This window comes from Phyllobates terribilis, unplaced genomic scaffold, assembly GCF_046119375.1.
Source record: "Phyllobates terribilis strain yellow unplaced genomic scaffold, ASM4611937v1 Scaffold_5__5_contigs__length_657084704, whole genome shotgun sequence".
NCBI classification, from domain to species: domain Eukaryota; kingdom Metazoa; phylum Chordata; class Amphibia; order Anura; family Dendrobatidae; genus Phyllobates; species Phyllobates terribilis.
The window spans coordinates 359,350,238-359,369,031 of record NW_027362765.1 but is presented as its reverse complement, the minus strand read 5'-3'; the positions used below and the strand labels follow the sequence as shown (position 1 = coordinate 359,369,031).

The window sequence follows — 18,794 nt, the reverse complement described above, 5'->3', positions numbered from 1 at the left end:
TTCAGGTTTCTTTTTCCACGGTAGGCGAGAGTCTGATGTGTTGGGGTAGAGCATTCCAGAGTAGGGGGGAAGCACGGGAGAAATCTTGTATGCGATTGTGGGAAGAGGAGATAAGAGGGGAGTAGAGAAGGAGATCTTGTGAGGATCGGAGGTTGCGTGCAGGTATGTACCAGGAGACTAGGTCACAGATGTATGGAGGAGACAGGTTGTGGATAGCTTTGTATGCCATGGTTAGGGTTTTGAACTGGAGTCTCTGGGCAATGGGGAGCCAGTGAAGGGATTGACAGAGAGGAGAGGCTGGGGAATAGCGGGGGGACAGGTGGATTAATTGAGCAGCAGAGTTTAGGATGGATTGGAGGGGTGCGAGAGTGTTAGAAGGGAGGCCACAGAGCAGGAGGTTGCAGTAGTCGAGGCGGGAGATGATGAGGGCGTGCACTAGTGTTTTTACAGATTCATGGTTGAGGAACGTGCGGATCCGGGAGATATTTTTGAGTTGGAGTCGGCAAGAAGTAGAAAGGGCTTGGATATGTGGTTTGAAGGAGAGTTCAGAGTCCAGGGTTACTCCAAGGCAGCGAGCTTGATGGACTGGGGAGAGTGGACAGCCATTGACGTTGATGGATAGGTCGGGGGGGGGGGGGGGGGGTTGAATGAGAGGGTGGAAAGATGATGAATTCTGTTTTGTCCATGTTAAGTTTTAGAAATCTGGCAGAGAAGAAGGATGAGATAGCGGACAGACATTGTGGGAATCTGGTTAGTAAGGTGGTGATATCGGGTCCAGAGAGGTAGATCTGTGTGTCATCAGCATAGAGGTGATACTGAAAGCCATGAGACTCTATGAGCTGTCCCAGGCCTAAGGTGGAGATGGAGAAGAATAGGGGTCCTAGGACTGAACCTTGGGGGACACCGACACATAGGGGGCGAGATGAGGAGGTGGTGTGTGAGTGGGAGACACTGAATGTCCGGTCTGTTAGGTATGAGGAGATCCAGGATAGGGCCAAGTCTGTGATGCCGAGAGATGAGAGAATCTGTAGTAAGAGGGAATGGTCCACTGTGTCAAAGGCAGATGACAGGTCTAGGAGGAGGAGGACAGAGTAGTGTCACTTAGATTTGGTGGTCAGTAGGTCGTTGGTGACTTTAGTCAGTGCAGTTTCAGTAGAATGGTGCGGTCGGAAACCAGATTGTAAGTGGTCGAAGAGGGAGCAGGAGGAGAGGTGGGAGGACAGCTCAGAATGGACGTGTTGTTCCAGTAGTTTTGAGGCATGGGGGAGAAGTGATATGGGGCGATAGCTAATCAGAGAGGATGGGTCAAGGGAGGGCTTTTTGAGGATGGGTGTGATCGAGGCATGTTTGAAGCATGAGAAGACACCAGTTGTTAATGACAGGTTGAAAAGGTGGGTTAGGGTTGGGATGAAGACTGTGGTAAGGTTTGGGATGAGGAGGGACGGGATTGGGTCAAGTTCACAGGTGGTGAGGTATGATTTGGAGAGTAAAGAGGAAAGTTGATCTGATGGAGGAGGAGGATTAAGTAGGTGTGAGGAGGGGCTGGGGGGACTTTAAACAAAAACTTTGTCTTATGGTGTCAATCTTCAGCTTGAAGAATGAGGCAAAGACTTCGGCTGAGAGGAGAGGAAGGTGGCGCTGGGGTGTGGAGGAGAGAATTGAAGGTGTTAAATAGTTGTTTGGGGTTGTGAGACAGGGAGGATATGAGAAGTAGGTTTGTTTTGCTGTAGTGAGTGTGGACTTGAAAGTAGTGAGGCGCTGTTTGAATGCGGTGAAGTACTTATTGGAGTGGGACCTTTTCCATCTACGCTCAGCAACCCTGGAGGCCCGGCGCAGTTCTTTAGTTAGGCTGGTGTGCCAGGGTTGCCTGTTCATTGTGCGAGCTTTGGTAAGTGTGAGCGGGGGGGACCGAATTGAGAGCTGCAGTTGTTGTGGTGTTATATAATGCGGCAGCAACATCTGCGTCATGTAAGGAACTGATGTCTGTAAGAGGGAGGAGGGATTCAGAGAGAGAGTGTAGGTCAAGGTGTTTGAGGTTTCTGAGAGGGTATGCTAATTTGTGGAGTGGGGATTGTTGCCCTGGAGAGGAGAGGGCAGAGAATGTGAGTAAATTGTGGTCAGAAAGGGGGAGAGGTGAGTTAGAGGGGTTAAATAGGGAACAGAGGATGAGGTCCAGTGTGTGGCCATCTTTCTGAGTGGCTGCGGAAGACCATTGAGTAAGGCCGAAAGAGGAATTGAGGGATAAAAGCTTAGAGGCAGCTAAGAGAGAAGTGTCAATGGGGATGTTGCAGTCACCCATGACGATAGTGGGGATGTCAGCGGAAAGGAAGTGAAGTAGCCAGGTGGTGAAGTGGTCGAGGAAGGTGGTGGCTGGTCCTGGGGATGGTAACTGACAGCCAGGTGGAGGTTGGAGGGGGAGTAGATGTGCACAGAATGCACCTCAAAAGAGGGGAGAGTAACGGAGGGCAGCAGTGGGATTTTGGTGAAGGAGCAAGCCAGGAGAAAGCCAACTCCTCCACCATGCTTGCCAATGGGGCAGGGTGTGTGGGAAAGGTGGAATCCACCGTATGAAAGTACAGCTGGAGAGGCCGTGTCAGAGGGGGTGAGCCAGGTTTGGGTGATGCTGAGGAAGGAAAATTTGTTAGTTATGAAGAGATCATGGATATAGGAAAGTTTGTTGCAGACGGAGTGAGCATTCCAGAGAGCTCCTGTTAGTGTGACTGGGGAAGTGGGGGCTGGGCAGGTGTATATGGTTAGAAGAGTTGTGAAAGTTTGTGATCGATCGTGGATAGGAGGTGGAAGTGACTGGGGGGGGGGGGGTTTGATGAGGAGGACCAGGATTTGGGGAAATATCGCTAGCTGTGAGGCGGAGCAGAGAAAGTGTTAGTAGGTGGGAACAGGAGAGAGCATGAGGTGGCTGTCTGTGCTTAGAGACACAGGATTGTATGTTGAGGAGTAGTTCAGAGGAAGAGGTGAGATGAATGGGAAGGATGGAGGGAGAGATGAGTTTCCTTGCTAGATGTAGGGATTAAGGGTGGTTGTAAGAAGTGAAGGATTAAGGGAGTGAAGACAAACATTGTTTACAGTGTCCAAGTATCCAGTTACCTTCAGTTCCTTTCAGGTTCAATTCAGGTATAATTCATATCTTACACTTAACGCAATGCACTGCAGACACGTCTATAGCAGACTCCTTGTTGACCATGTGCGATACTGTCCGCTGTATATAAGCCTGCTATATGCGATGCGGATTGCTGAGTATGTATGTATGTATGTATGTATATAGTACAGACCAAAAGTTTGGACACACCTTCTCATTTAAAGATTTTTCTGTATTTTCATGACTATGAAAATTGTAAATTCACACTGAAGGCATCAAAACTATGAATTAACACATGTGGAGTTATATACTTAACAAAAAAGTGTGAAACAACTGAAAATATGTCTTATATTCTAGGTTCTTCAAAGTAGCCACCTTTTGCTTTGATGACTATTTTGCACACTCTTGGCATTCTCTTGATGAGCTTCAAGAGGTAGTCACCGGAAATGGTCTTCCAACAATCTTGAAGGAGTTCCCAGAGATGCTTAGCACTTGTTGGCCCCTTTGCCTTCACTCTGCGGTCCAGCCCACCCCAAACCATCTCGATTGGGTTCAGGTCTGGTGACTGCGGAGGCCAGGTCATCTGGCGTAGCACCCCATCACTCTCCCTCTTGGTAAAATAGCCCTTACACAGCCTGGAGGTGTTTGGGGTCATTGTCCTGTTGAAAAATAAATGATGGTCCATCTAAACGCAAACCGGATGGAATAGCATGCCGCTGCAAGATGCTGTGGTAGCCATGCTGGTTCAGTGTGCCTTCAATTTTGAATAAATCCCCAACAGTGTCACCAGCAAAGCCCCCCCCCACACCATCACACCTCCTCCTCCAAGCTTCATGGTGGGAACCAGGCATGTAGAGTCCATCCGTTCACCTTTTCTGCATCGCACAAAGACAAAGTGGTTGGAACCAAAGATCTCAAATTTGGACTCATCAGACCAAAGCACAGATTTCCACTGGTCTAATGTCCATTCCTTGTGTTCTTTAGCCCAAACAAGTCTCTTATGCTTGTTGCCTGTCCTTAGAAATGGTTTCCTAGCAGCTATTTTACCATGAAGGCCTGCTGCACAAAGTCTCCTCTTAACAGTTGTTGTAGAGATGTGTCTGCTGCTAGAACTCTGTGTGGCATTGACCTGGTCTCTAATCTGAGCTGCTGTTAACCTGCGATTTCTGAGGCTGGTGACTCGGATAAACTTATCCTCAGAAGCAGAGGTGACTCTTGGTCTTACTTTCCTGGGGCGGTCCTCATGTGAGCCAGTTTCTTTGTAGCGCTTGATGGTTTTTGCAACTGCACTTGGGGACACTTTCAAAGTTTGCCCAATATTTCAGACTGACTGACCTTCATTTCTTAAAGTAATGATGGCCACTCGTTTTTACATAGTTACATAGTTAGTAAAGCCGAATAAAGACTTGCGTCCATCAAGTTCAACCTGTTAGTTCTGTAATTGCTAAAGTTGATCCCGAGGAGGGCAAAAACCCCAAATGATTTGGCCAATCTTCACCTGAGGAAAAATTCCCTCCCGACTCTGAAACCAGCAGTCAGAATAAATCCCTGTATCAACCTACTATTTTATTTTATTTTTAAGTATATGCAGAAATCTGCCTGGTATCTAGAAATGCATCCAGTCCCCGCTTGAACTGGTTTAGTGAATCCGACATTACCGTCTCCTCACTCAGTGAATTCCCAATTCTCACTGCTCTTACCGTAAAGAACCCCTTCCTATGCTGGTGCTGAAACCTTTTCTCTTCCAGTCTTAGTGAGTGCCCTCTTGTTACCGTAATATCCCTCCTTTTGAACAAATCCCGGGCAAGGTCTCTATACTGTCCCCTAACATATTTGTACACATTTATTATGTCCCTCCTCAACCTTCTCTTTTCCAGGCTGAATAGTCCTAGTTTTGCCAGCCTCTCTGGGTATTGCAGTCCCTCCATTCCCTTTATTAATTTTGTTGCCCTCCTTTGTACCTTTTCAAGCTCATTTATATCCTTTCTATATATTGGGGCCCATAACTGAGCACAGTATTCCAAGTGTGGTCTGACCAGTGCTTTGTACAGTGGAAGAACAATGTTCTCCTCCTTTGCAGCTATACCTCTTCTGATACATCCCATTACCCTGTTTGCCCTTACAGCAGCCGCCTGACTTTGGGCACTCCAATTTAGTTTGCTATCAATCAAGATGCCCAAGTCCTTCTCCATCTCTGAATTCCCCAATGATTTCCCATTCAGTGAGTACTGGTGACTTCCATTTTTCCTTCCCATATGTATGACCTTACATTTCTCCTCGTTAAACCTCATTTGCCATTTAATGCTCCACCTACCCAGCTTATCCAAATCCCTCTGTAGGTCTGCACTGTCCTCTTTTGTATTAATTGTTTTACATAACTTTGTGTCATCTGCAAATATTGATATTTTACTATTTATCCCGTTGACTATGTCGTTAATAAAGATATTAAATAACATTGGGCCTAGTACAGACCCCTGTGGTACCCCACTAGTGACGCTTACCCAATCTGAGTATATTCCATTTATAACCACCCTCTGCCTTCTATCCTTTAGCCAGTTAGCTACCCACTTGCAGACATTTTCCCCCAGCCCCATCATTCTCATTTTGTATACCAACCTATTATGTGGCACGCTATCGAACGCTTTTGAGAAGTCGAGATACACGACATCCACTGGTTCCCCCTGATCTACTCGAGAGCTAACCTCCTCGTAGAAGTCAATCAGGTTTGTTTGGCAGGAGCGATTCCTCATGAATCCATGTTGGTTCGGGGTTAATAGATTATTAGCGTCAAGATGCTCCATGATTGCCTCATTAATAAAGCCTTCAAAAATTTTGCCCACAACGGACGTCAGACTCACCGGCCGATAGTTTCCGGCGTCACTTTTTGCTCCCTTTTTGAATATTGGCACTACATTCGCCTGTCGCCAATCAAGTGGCACAGACCCAGTCTCAACAGAGTCCTTAAATATAAGATATAACGGTCTGTCTATCACATTACTTAGTTCCCTTAGTACCCGTGGGTGTATGCCATCAGGTCCTGGTGATTTGTTTATTTTAATGTTACTGAGGCGTTTCTGTACCCCAGCTTGGGTTAGATTTGTCATACTTAGTGGAGGATTAAGCTTGTCACTTCTCATTTCGCCTGTTAGTTCTTTTTCCTTTGTGAAAGTTGACGAAAAAAATTTATTTAATAGATTAGATTTATCCTCATCTTTCTCTATGATTTTGCCTTCATCACTTTTTATCGGTCCAATATTATCCGATTTAATCCTTTTACTATTTATATACGTAAAGAACAGTTTGGGATTTGATCTACTTTCCCTAGCAATACGTCTCTCTGTTTCCTCCTTCGCTATTTTTATTTGTTTTTTTGCAGGTTCTCGTTTTTTCCTTGTAACACATTAGTGCCTCCTTACTGTTTTCCTGTTTTAATCTCTTGAATGCCTCTTTTTTGCTATTTAACGCCCCTTTTACGTTCTTATTCAACCATATTGGTTTCCTCTTATTTCTGGCCCTTTTATTCCCATACGGTATATACCTCTCGCACTGAGTATTCAGAATTCTTTTGAAGGTTTCCCATTTACTATTCGTATTTCCTTGATTAAGAACTTTGTCCCAGTCAATAAGTTGAAGGTTTTCTTTCAGCTGATCAAACTTCGCCCTCCTAAAGTTTAATGTTTTTGTTGTTCCCTTATTGATAACCCTACTGAAGGGCATTTTGAAATTGATAATATTATGGTCGCTATTACCTAGGTGCCCCCCTATCTGTACCTCAGTTATTCTATCAGGCCTATTAGTCAATATTAAGTCCAACACTGCCTTCCCTCTCGTTGGTTCCTGCACTAGTTGGGAGAGATAATTATCCTTGATATTTGTCAAGAACCTTTTTCCTTTCTGCGATCTACAGGTTTCTGTTTCCCAGTCAATATCCGGGTAGTTGAAATCCCCCATTACAATCACTTCATTATGTTTTGCTACTTTGTCTATTTGTCCTAATAGCAGTTTCTCATTCTCCTCGGTTATATTGGGTGGCTTATAGCAGACCCCCAGTAATATTTTATTATTTTTTGCCCCCTCTATCTCTACCCACATGGACTCGACCCCCTCTTCTCCCTCTCCTATATCTTCCCTTAGTCTGGGCTTTAGACGTGACTTTACATATAAGCAGACTCCTCCGCCCTTCCCCTGTTTCCGGTCCCTTCTAAATAAACTATAATCTATTAAATTTACCGCCCAGTCGTAGCTATCGTCTAGCCAAGTCTCTGTTATACCTACGATGTCATACCTCTCCTCCGATATAAGCGCCCGCAGCTCATCCGCCTTATTGGTCAGGCTTCTTGCGTTGGTCAGCATGCAAGATAAAACTTTGGGGTTATTTAGCATCCTATTCTTCTCTAACGATCTAACTGTACTATCCCCACCCCCCTCTCCACCCTCATTATATTCACTTCTCCCCTTCCCCCTTGCTTGCCTCACATCCCACCTATTTCCTTGGTTTCCCCCCCCCCCCGTCTCTAGTTTAAAAACTCCTCCAACCTATTAGCCATCTTCTTCCCCAGCACCGCTGCACCCTCCCCATTGAGGTGCAGCCCGTCCCTACGGCAGAGCCTGTAGCCGACAGCGAAGTCGGCCCAGTTCTCCATGAACCCAAACCCTTCTGCCTTGCACCAACTCTTTAGCCACTTATTCACCTCCCTAACCTCCCGTTGGCGCTCCTGTGTGGCTCGCGAGATTGGTAGTATTTCTGAGAAAACTACCTTGGAGGTCCTTGCCCTAAGCTTCCTACCTAGATCCCTGAAATCATTTTTAAGGACCCTCCATCTACCACTCACTTTGTCATTGGTGCCAATGTGGACCATGACCGCTGGGTCTTCGCCAGCCCCACCCAGTAACCTGTCAACCCGATCCGCGATGTGCCGGACTCGAGCGCCAGGGAGGCAGCACACCGTTCGGCGATCCCGGTCTTTGTGACAGATTGCCCTGTCTGTCCCCCTAATAATAGAGTCACCCACTACCAGGACCTGTCTAGCCTGCCCTACACTTCCCCCCTCCCCCTCATTACTGGAGCATACACTCCCCCGGCGGTCAGAGGATCTGTCGTGCTCCAATAATGCCGGTTCTGAACCAGCCTTCCTATACTTCTTCCCTCTATCCCTTCTAACCGTTACCCAGCTCCCTGCCTGATCAGCCTGCGCTTCCCCACTAAGCTCCACCCCCAGTGTTGACACATTGAGTGTCTGCTCGGTGAGCAGCAAACTCCGTTCCATGTTGTCGATGCTCCTCAGTACCGCTATCTGAGCACTTAGATCCAGGATTTGGGCTTCCAAGTGCACGATATGCTCACATCTCTCGCAGCAGTATGGATCCCTGAGCGGTAGCTCAGGGAATGCATACATTGCGCAAGATGTACACTGCACGGCTCCGGCCAACATGGACGTCATTCTAAATATGGGGATACAGTCAGTATATATGTACAAGTACAAAACACAATTATTTATATATAGGTGTATGGACGGGGATCAATTAGGGATGTGCAAGTGTATCGATTAGATATCGGCGCGGGATCAGTTAAGTATGGACGGGGGATCAATTAAGTATCAATTAAGTATGGACGGGGGATCAGCTGAGTGGGTCAGGTGGATTAATTAAGTGTGGACGGTGTGTCAATTAACTATGGACTGGGATCAATAAGTATGGACTGGGGAAATAATTAATTGTGGACTAGGGATTCAATCAATTAATTATGGACAGGGGGTTTAATTAAATAGGATGGGGGGTAAAGCAAATAAATAGGTATGGACGGTGGGTTAATTAACTAAGGACTGGGGATCAATAAGTATCAATAATATCAATAAATATGGACTGGGGAAATAATTAATTGTGGTCTGGGGAATCAATCAATTAATTATGGACAGGGGTTAATTAAATATGGTGGGGGATAAGGCACTTAGATAGGGACTGGGGATGAGTAAAAGTGGACAAGGGGAATCTATTAAATAGGACAAGGGGGATCAATCAATTATGGGCTGGGGGGGTCAATCATTTAAATGTGGTCAGGGGGATCACTTTAATATGGACGGGGGGTGGTCGGGGATCAATTAAATGAGGACGGGGGGGTCAATTTAATGTGGTCAGAGGGATCAGTTAAATATGGACGGGGGTGTTCAGGGGAATCAATTTAAATATGGACGGGGGTGATCAATTAAATATGGACGGGGGGGTAATCAATTAAATATGGACTAGGGAATACAATACAATTACAATACAGATACAAATACAATACAGTACAGTACATACTTGGGTTCAGTAGGGCCGCTTATCGCGGCCTCCTGCCCCTCACTCACCTCCTCTAGGGACGCTGCACGCTATCACAGCGCGCTTGTCCCTCCGGTCGCCTCTTACCGGTCCTCCTGATCACCTCCTGGTCACCACCACCTGGCACCCTCCGCTGGCCGGCACTGCACGCTGCCACAGCGCTCTCTTGCGCTCGTCCCTCCGGTCGCCTCCTACTGGTCCTCCCGGTCCGCTCGGTCACCTCCGCCTGGCTCTCCTCCCTTCCCAGGAGCTCTCTCCACACACAGCACAACTCTTGCAGCACACGGCAGGCTCCGCCTCCACCACTTCCTGTCAGGCCTCCTCCCACTTTTTGTTTACTTAGCTGCTTTTTTCTTGCCATAATACAAATTCTAACAGTCTATTCAGTAGGACTATCAGCTGTGTATCCACCAGACTTCTGCACAACACAACTGATGGTCCCAACCCCATTTATAAGGCAAGAAATCCCACTTATTAAACCTGACAGGGCACACCTGTGAAGTGAAGACCATTTCCGGTGACTACCTCTTGAAGCTCATCAAGAGAATGCCAAGAGTGTGCAAAGCAGTCATCAGAGCAAAAGGTGGCTACTTTGAAGAACCTAGAATATAAGACATATTTTCAGTTGTTTCACACTTTTTTGTTAAGTATATAATTCCACATGTGGTAATTCATAGTTTTGATGCCTTCAGTGTGAATGTACAATTTTCATAGTCATGAAAATACAGAAAAATCTTTAAATGAGAAGGTGTGTCCAAACATACACACACACAGTTGAAACCAGAAGTTTACATACACTACATAAAAAAACACATCTGCATGTTTTTCTCAATATCTGACATGAAATCAGAATAAATCTTGCACCTTTTAGGACAATTAGGATTATACCATCATTTTTAATATTTGCTAAATACCAGAATAATCAGAGAGAGAGAATGGTTTAAGACATTTTTATATAGTGTATGGAAACTTCTGGTTTCAACTGTATGTATCTAATCCCATGATGTGTGATGCGGTTACAGTGACATTATCATTATATCGCCCCTCAGGCTGTGAAGAAAGCAATACTGGAAGATGTGATTAAAATTGGAAAACAGGCCGGACTGAAGTCTTTCGAACAGGTCTGTAATAACGTCTGTAATTACCTGCAAGATCTCACAGCGAGGAATGAAGGGTTTCCCTGACTATTGTACTCATCACACGATCACATATCATTGTGCTCTACAGAAAATTACCTAATCACACAGGATGGGGAGAGGCTGAGAACAAGATGATGTACGCAAGATTACACTGTGTACATTCATTACATTACTGATCCCGAGTTACATCCTGTATTATACTCCAGAGCTGCACTCACTATTCTGCTGGTGCAGTCACTGTGTACATACATTACATTACTGATCCTGAGTTACATCCTGTATTATACTCCAGAGCTGCACTCACTATTCTGCTGGTGCAGTCACTGTGTACATACATTACATTACTGATCCTGAGTTACATCCTGTATTATACTCCAGAGCTGCACTCACTATTCTGCTGGTGCAGTCACTGTGTACATACATTACTGATCCTGAGTTACATCCTGTATTATACTCCAGAGCTGCACTCACTATTCTGCTGGTGCAGTCACTGTGTACATACATTACTGATCCTGAGTTACATCCTGTATTATACTCCAGAGCTGCACTCACTATTCTGCTGGTGCAGTCACTGTGTACATACATTACTGATCCTGAGTTACATCCTGTATTATACTCCAGAGCTGCACTCACTATTCTGCTGGTGCAGTCACTGTGTACATACATTACTGATCCTGAGTTACATCCTGTATTATACTCCAGAGCTGCACTCACTTTTCTGCTGGTGCAGTCACTGTGTACATACAGTTGTGCTCAAAAGTTTACATACCCCGGCAGAATTTTTCCTTTCTTGGACTTGTTTCAGAGAATATGAATGCTAACAAGAAAACTTTTTTCTCCACTCATGGTTATTGGTTGGGTGAAGCCATTTATTGTCAAACTACTGTGTTTTCTCTTTTTAAATCTTAATGACAACCAAAAACATCCAAGTAACCCTGATCAAAAGTTCACATACCCTGGTGATTTTGGCCTGATAACATGCACAGAATTTGACACAAATGGGTTTGAATGGCTACTAAAGGTAACATCCTCACCTGTGACCTGTTTGCTTGTAATCAGTGTGTGTGCATAAAAGCTGAGTGAGTTTCTGGGATCCAGACAGACTCTTGCATCTTTCATCCAGCCACTGACGTTTCTGGATTTTGCGTTATGGGGAAAGCAAAAGAATGGTCAACGGATCTATGGGAAAAGATAGTTGAACTGTATAACACAGGAAAGGGATACAAAAAAAATATCCAAGGAATTAATAATGCCAGTCAGCAGCGTTCAAACTGTGATTAACACATGGAAAATCAGGGGCTCTGTAAAAACCAAACCACGGTCAGGTAGACCAACAAAAATTTCAGCCACAACTGCCAAGAAAATGGTTCGGGATGGAAAGAAAAACCCACAAATATAATCAGCTGAAATTCAGGACTCTCTGAAAACTAGCGGTGTGGCTGTATCAAGATGCACAATAAGGAGGCACTTGAAGAAAATTTGGTTGCATGGTCGAGTCGCCAGAAGAAAGCCATTACTGCGCAAATGCCACAAAGTATCTCGCCTACTGTAGCGTCGGCGTCTCTGACTCCTGCCGGGCAGAGACGCCGTTCCCCTCACTGCCGCGGTCCCGGTCTGGCGTCCTCCAGCTCCCCTGCTGCTGTTGCGCGCAGCTTCCCAGGCACTGTGCTTAGGGCGCGCACTCCCTCCCTCTTAAAGGGGCCGCGCGCGCCGTCCTAAAGAGTCCCCGGCCAATTGCCGGAGGACCACTCCTATATAAAGCACCTCCTCCAAAATGGAGGTGCCTGTGCAGGGTTGTTGTTTATGTGCTAACACTCTCCTCAGCCCTGTCTGTCAGCCGTGCCCACCAGCCCGTCTACCCGGATCACCTGTCAGGCCACCTGCCATGTTCATTCGCTGTACCGGTCAGCTTCAGCCATCTGACCCGTGGGAGTCGCCTGCTCTCACACAAGGTCGGTCCCAGGTGGCACCTGGTCCACCTGCCCGGTCCCTCCCTGGTTTGCGGAGTCGATTAAGCCGCCGTGTGGCCAGGGTAGGTCCGAGTTGGCACTTAGTTATGCCCCTCTGGTCCCTCCTTACATCTCAGCACAGAGGTTCCACCACCCGGACCCGTAATAGTTTGCACAGGCCATGGAACCCCGTGGCTCCCAGGCTCCTTAGCTCTCAGACCTGTACGAAGACGTCTCTCGCCACAGATCCCAACAGGATACTATCCTGTCCTATCTTCGGACAGTCAACTCCCGCGTGGACGCGCTGTCCACCCCGACTGTGTCCGTCTCTAACCGAGCGGCACCCGCTCCGGCGGCACCTCAACCCAGTGGTGCTGTGGCACCCGGGTTTGGACCCTGGCTCTCTGCGCCTCTACGTTTTGGTGGTGACCCCGTTTTATGTCGGGGCTTTATAAATCTGTGCACGCTGCACTTTGAACTCCTGGCACACCAGTTCACCTCCGACCGGGCCAAGGTGGTGTTCATCATGTCTCACCTCACCGGAGAGGCGTTGGCATGGCTTAACCCTCTGTGGGAGAGAGGGGATCCCCTGGTGTCTGTTCTTCAGGCTTTCCTCGCTGCCTTCCGGAAGGTGTTCGATGAGCCCGGACGAAAATCTTCTACTGCCTCCTCACTTCTCGTCTCCGCCAAAGGAGTCTCACTGTGGGCCAGTATGCCGTACGTTTCCGAACCCTCGCATCTGAACTGGCCTGGAATAATGAGGCACTGGCGTCCACCTTTTGGGAGGGCCTTTCCGGACGGATCAAGGATGAGCTGGCCGGTTGTGACATACCACCCTCCCTGGACGACCTGGTTTCATTAGCTACCCGGATTGACATCCGTTTCCTGGAATGTGCTAAAGGAGATGACCCGTGAGAGGAAACCTCCGCGTCTCGCTCCCGTCTTCCAAAGTCCAGTCTCGCAACCTGCACTCCTCCGGGTGTCTTCTCCAGAAGCGATGCAAATTGACCAAGCCAAGATAGTCAAGTCTCACCAGGAGACCCGTCGTGCCGAGGGGAGTTGCTTCTATTGTGGCAATATAGAGCATCAGATCCGCTCTTGCCCAGTGAGACCGGGAAACTCCAGTGTCTAGGACCGCTCGGAGAGGTAGTCCTAGGCAAGAGTTCTTCCTCTCCGCCCTTGACTCTGTCCGTTACCAGTGGTGGGACCCGCTTCTTCGAGACTGCCCATCTGGATTCTGGAGCCGCTGGGAATCTCATTCAACAGGCCAATGTGGAGCGTTTTCAGATTCCTACCATACGTCTGGCGGATCCTTTAGCATTTTCCTCTGTGGATGGAAAACTTTTCCCTGAAACAGTCTTGTTGGTCACTGAGCCGGTAACTTTTCAGATGGGAATGCTGCACTCGGAGAAGATCTTCTTTTATGTACTGTCCGGTCTCTCTCATCCCATCTTGCTTGGCCTGCCTTGGTTACAGAGACATGAGCCCGTCCTGAATTGGAGCTCGGGAGAGGTGCTCCGTTGGGGGTAGGAATGCCATAAGACCTGTCTGGTTCCAGTTCGTCCTGCTCGACCCCCGTCTACTCCGGTAAACCTACCTGGCCTGCTTGCACCCTACTGGTCCTATGCGGATGTTTTTGATAAAAAAAAGAGGCAGAGACACTACCACCTCATAGGCCGTATGATTGCCCCATCGACCCAATACCTGGTGCTTCACCTCCTCTTGGGCGATTCTACCCCTTGTCGCTAGCCGAAACCGTGCCATGTCTGAATATATTGAAGAAAATCTTGCTAGGGGATTTATCCAAAAATCCACCTCTCCGGTTGGAGCAGGATTCTTCTTTGTAAAGAAGGACGTCTCTCTTCGTCCTTGTATCGACTATAGGGGTCTAAATCAGATTACCATCAAGAATAAGTTCCCCCTGCCTCTCATCTCAGAGCTTTTTGACCGCCTAAAGGTCGCCAAGGTCTTCACTAAGCTGAACCTGCGTGGGGAATACAATCTGGTCCGGATCCGCCAGGGAGACTAATGGAAGACGGCATTCAACACCCGGGATGGTCACTACGAGTACCGCGTGATCCCTTCGGTCTCTGCAATGCTCCAGCCGTCGTCCAGGAGTTGGTAAACGATATCTTTCGAGATCTCCTGTATTCCTGCGTGGTAGTGTACCTGGACGATATCTTGGTGTTCTCCCCTGATCTGCCCTCTCACCGGAGGGATGTTCGTCAGGTACTGCTGAGGCTCCTGGCAAATCGCCTGTATGCTAAGTACGAGAAATGCCTCTTTGAGCAGACCGCTCTACCATTTCTTGGGTATATCATCTCGGAGATCGGACTGCAGATGGATCCCAAGAAGGTGTCTGCCGTCTTAATATGGCTCCGACCTGAGGGGTTAAAGGCCATTCAGCGGTTTCTGGGATTTGCTAACTATTACCGCCTCTTCATTCCTCATTTCTCCTCCCGGACAGCTCCCGTCTCTGTTCTTACCCGTAAGGGAGCAAATCCCAGGGAGTGGTCACCCGAGGCAGAGAAGGCCTTTATCTCTCAAACAAGCTTTCTCCTCCGCTCCTGTGCTACACCGTCCTGATGGCAATAAACAGTTCTTCCTGGAGGTTGATGCCTCTTCCTCCGGAGCCGGAGCAGTGCTCACCCAGAAATCCTCGTCCGGGCGAATGGTGACCTGCGGCTTCTTCTCCAAACTCTTCTCTCCGGCCGTGTGTAATTACTCCATAGGAGATCGTGAACTGCTGGCCATCAAATTAGCGCTGGAGGAGTGGCGCTACTTGCTTGAGGGGGCTTTGCACCCGGTGGTCATCTACACTGACCATAAAAACCTTGCATATTTGCAGACCGCCCAGAGACTAAACCAGTGTCAGGCCAGATGGTCTTTGTTCTTTCGATTCTGCTTCAACCTCCATTACCGCCCGGCCGACAAGAACATTAAAGCCGACGCTCTATCCCGCTCTTTTCTGTCTTCCGACCTGGAGGAGGAGCCTCTGCACATCATTGATCCCTCCAGAATAATAACTGTTGCTCCGTTTGACCTGTATCATCTTCCCCCTGGTAAGACCTTTGTAGCGGCTCAGGATCAGAAGAGGGTCTTACTCTGGGGCCATCCGTCCAAACTGGCCGGCCAGAGGAAGACACTTCTGCTCGCTACCCGGCACTATTGGTGACCCACCCTGCGCAAGGATGTTGCGGATTTTGTCGCGGCTTGTTCCTCTTGTGCCCGTAACAAGATACCCAGGCACCTTCCAGCCGGTCGTCTCCTTCCTCTTCCCTTGCATTCCGCTCCGTTGCAACATATTGCAATGGATTTCATCACGGATCTTCCTGTATTGGCTGGTTGTACCGTCATTTGGGTGGTCGCCGACGGCTTCTCCAAGATGGCTCACTAGATTCCTCTGCCTGGTCTTCCGTCTGCACCTGTGCTGGCTAAGGACTTTATCCGTCACATTTTCTGTCTCCACGGCTTACCCCTCCACATTGTCTCGGACCGAGTTCAGTTCACTTCTCGCTTTTGGAGAGCCATGTGCAAGCTGCTGGATGTCTCTTTGGATTTCTCTTCTGCCTACCATCCTCAGTCCAATGGTCAAGTGGAACGTACCAATCAGATCCTTACCAGCTTTCTTCGGCACTTTGTCGACGCTCACCATAGTGATTGGGTTGAGCTCCTGCCCTGAGCCGAATTTTCCTATAACAACCATGTGAGTGAGTCCTCTGCTGAGTCTCCATTTTTCGTGGTCTACGGTCAACACCCCCGGATTCCGTTTCCTGTCTCTGCTTCAGTGGACAATCCTGCCACGGAGTCTCTAGTCAGTGAATTTTCTGTAATTTGGGAGGACACTAGATCTGCACTTCTTCAGTCCTCCGAGCGGCTGAAGATATATGCTGATAAGAGACGTCTGGATCCGCCTCAATTCTGTCCGGAAGACAAGGTCTGGCTTTCCTCCAAATATGTCCGTCTCAAGATACCATCATATAAGTTGGGCCCGCGGTTCATCGCTCCGTTTGAGATTTTGAACCAACTAAATCCAGTGGCTTACAAGCTGAAACTCCCGGCCTCCTTACGGATCCCCAACTCCTTTCACATGTCTCTCCTCAAATCTGTTGTCCTTAATTCTTTCTCTGACGATCCAGGTACCGCTCCAGCTCTAGTCTCCACTGAAGACATCTTTGGGGTAGAACATTTTGGCCATCAATAGGGTAAGAGGAAAGACTTTTTCTTGTGGATTGGAAGGGGTTTGGTCATGAGGAGAGATCTTGGGAGCCCAGGGAGAACATTCATGCCCCTCGTCTTCTTGCGGGCCTAAAGAAGAGGGGGCGTAAAGGGGGGGGGGGGGGGGGGGGAACTGTAGCGTCGGCGTCTCTGCCTCCTGCCGGGCAGAGACACCGTTCCCCTCACCACCGCGGTCCCGGTCCGGCGTCCTCCAGCTCCCCTGCTGCGGCACTCAGGTTTCAGTGCCCACCAGCCTGTGTCTGTCAGCCGTGCCCACGAGCCTGTCTATCCGGATCACCCGTAAGGCCACCTGCCGTGCTCATTCGCTGTACTGGTTAGCTTCAGTCATCTGACCTGTGGGAGTCGCTTGCTCTCACACAAGCTCGGTCCCAGAGTGGCACCTGGTCCGCCTGCCCGGTCCCTCCCTGGTTCACGGAGTCGATTAAGCCACTGTGTGGCCAGGGTCGGTCCGAGTTGGCACGTAGTTACGCCCCTCTGGTCCCTCCTTGCATCTCAGCACAGAGGTTCCACCACCCGGACCCATAACACCTACAATACGCCAAACAGCACAGAGACAAGCCTCAAAACTTCTTGAACAAGGTAATTTGGAGTGATGAGACCAAAATTGAACTTTTTGGCCACAACCATAAACGTTACATTTGGAAAGAGGTCAACAAGGCCTATGATGAAAGGAACACCATTCCTACAATAAAGCACGGAGGTGGATCGCTGATGTTTTGGGGATGTGTGAGCTACAAAAGGCACAGGAAACTTGGTAAAAGTTGAAGGAAAGATGAATGCAGCACGTTATCAGCAAATACTGGAGGCAAATTTGCACTGATCAGCCCGGAAGTTGCGCATGGGACGTACTTGGACGTTCCAACATGACAACGATCAAAAATACAAGGCCAAGTCGACCTGTCATTGGCTACAGCAGAACAAAGTGAAGGTTCTGGAGTGGCCATCTCAGTCTCCTGACCTCAATATCATTGAGCCACTCTGGGGAGATCTCAAGAGCGCAGCTCATGCTAGACAGCCCAGGAATTTACAGGAGCTGGAGGCTTTTTGCCAAGAAGAATGGGCAGCTTTACCATCTGAGAAAATAAAGAACCTCATCCACAACTACCACAAAAGACTTCAAGCTGTCATTGATGTTAGAGGGGACAATACACGGTATTAAGAACTGGGGTCTGTGAACTTCTGATCAGGGTCATTTGGATATTTTTGGTTGTCATTAAGTTTTAAAAAGAGAAAAAACACAGTAGTTTGACAATAAATGGCTTCCCCCAACCAATAACCATGAGTGGAGAAAAAGTTTTTTTTAATATCATTCATATTCTCTGAAACAAGGCCAAGAAAGGAAAAATTCTGCCGGGGTATGTAAACTTCTGAGCACAACTGTACATTACATTACTGATTCGGAGTTACCCGCTGTATTATACTCCAGAGCTGCACTCATTATGTACATACACTGTGTTTTATTCTTTAGGTGAAGGATATCTACATTCATCCTGAAATGTTGACCATCGAAAATGGTTTATTGACCCCGACCCTAAAAGCCAAGAGAGCGGAGGTGGCCAAATACTTTAAGAGTCAGATCGATGATTTGTACAGCAAGATCCAAGATTAGAGCTCCGCGCCAGTAACATCCCCAAATCCCGAGCGACCATCCCAGAGCGCAACATGTGGACGAGCCGGATCCTCAATATCCTGCCGGACGGAGCAGCAGTGTACCGCCGACGGCTCCTCATCCCCCCTGCAGTCGCACTGGGAGCCCCTGTAATCGCACTGCCATCCCTATGGCCATGTACCCGGCCGCTGCACGGAGCTCCGTTGGACAACGGGGCTTTTACATTTTTATAAAACGTCTTTTATATAAGTGATCTGCCCCCTGCAACCCTCCACCTCAACAGTACTACAAGACCCAGCAGCTGCTCGCTGGGTGCATGCTGGGATTAGTCCTACAGCTTCCGGAGAGTCACCTGCTGCAGACCTGTAATGATTGGGGGGGGGGGGTTTGTGCTGTATATACTGAACAAATAAATTTTACTAGGAATGGGAATGTGTGGTGTGATA

The 18,794-nt window shown here is 48.1% G+C and overlaps 1 protein-coding gene across 1 annotated transcript in view; it reads left to right on the top strand.

Moving 5' to 3' along the window:
• Window positions 1-18,721, top strand: part of ACSL5 (acyl-CoA synthetase long chain family member 5) — a 101,163-nt gene extending 82,442 nt beyond the window's left edge. The window contains exons 20-21 of the mRNA XM_073684730.1: window positions 10,462-10,533; window positions 18,208-18,721. Of these exons, the coding sequence (XP_073540831.1) occupies window positions 10,462-10,533; window positions 18,208-18,348 (213 nt within the window). The 3' untranslated portion in view covers window positions 18,349-18,721. The remainder of the gene's footprint in view (window positions 1-10,461; window positions 10,534-18,207) is intronic.
• The last annotated feature ends 73 nt before the right edge of the window (window positions 18,722-18,794 follow it).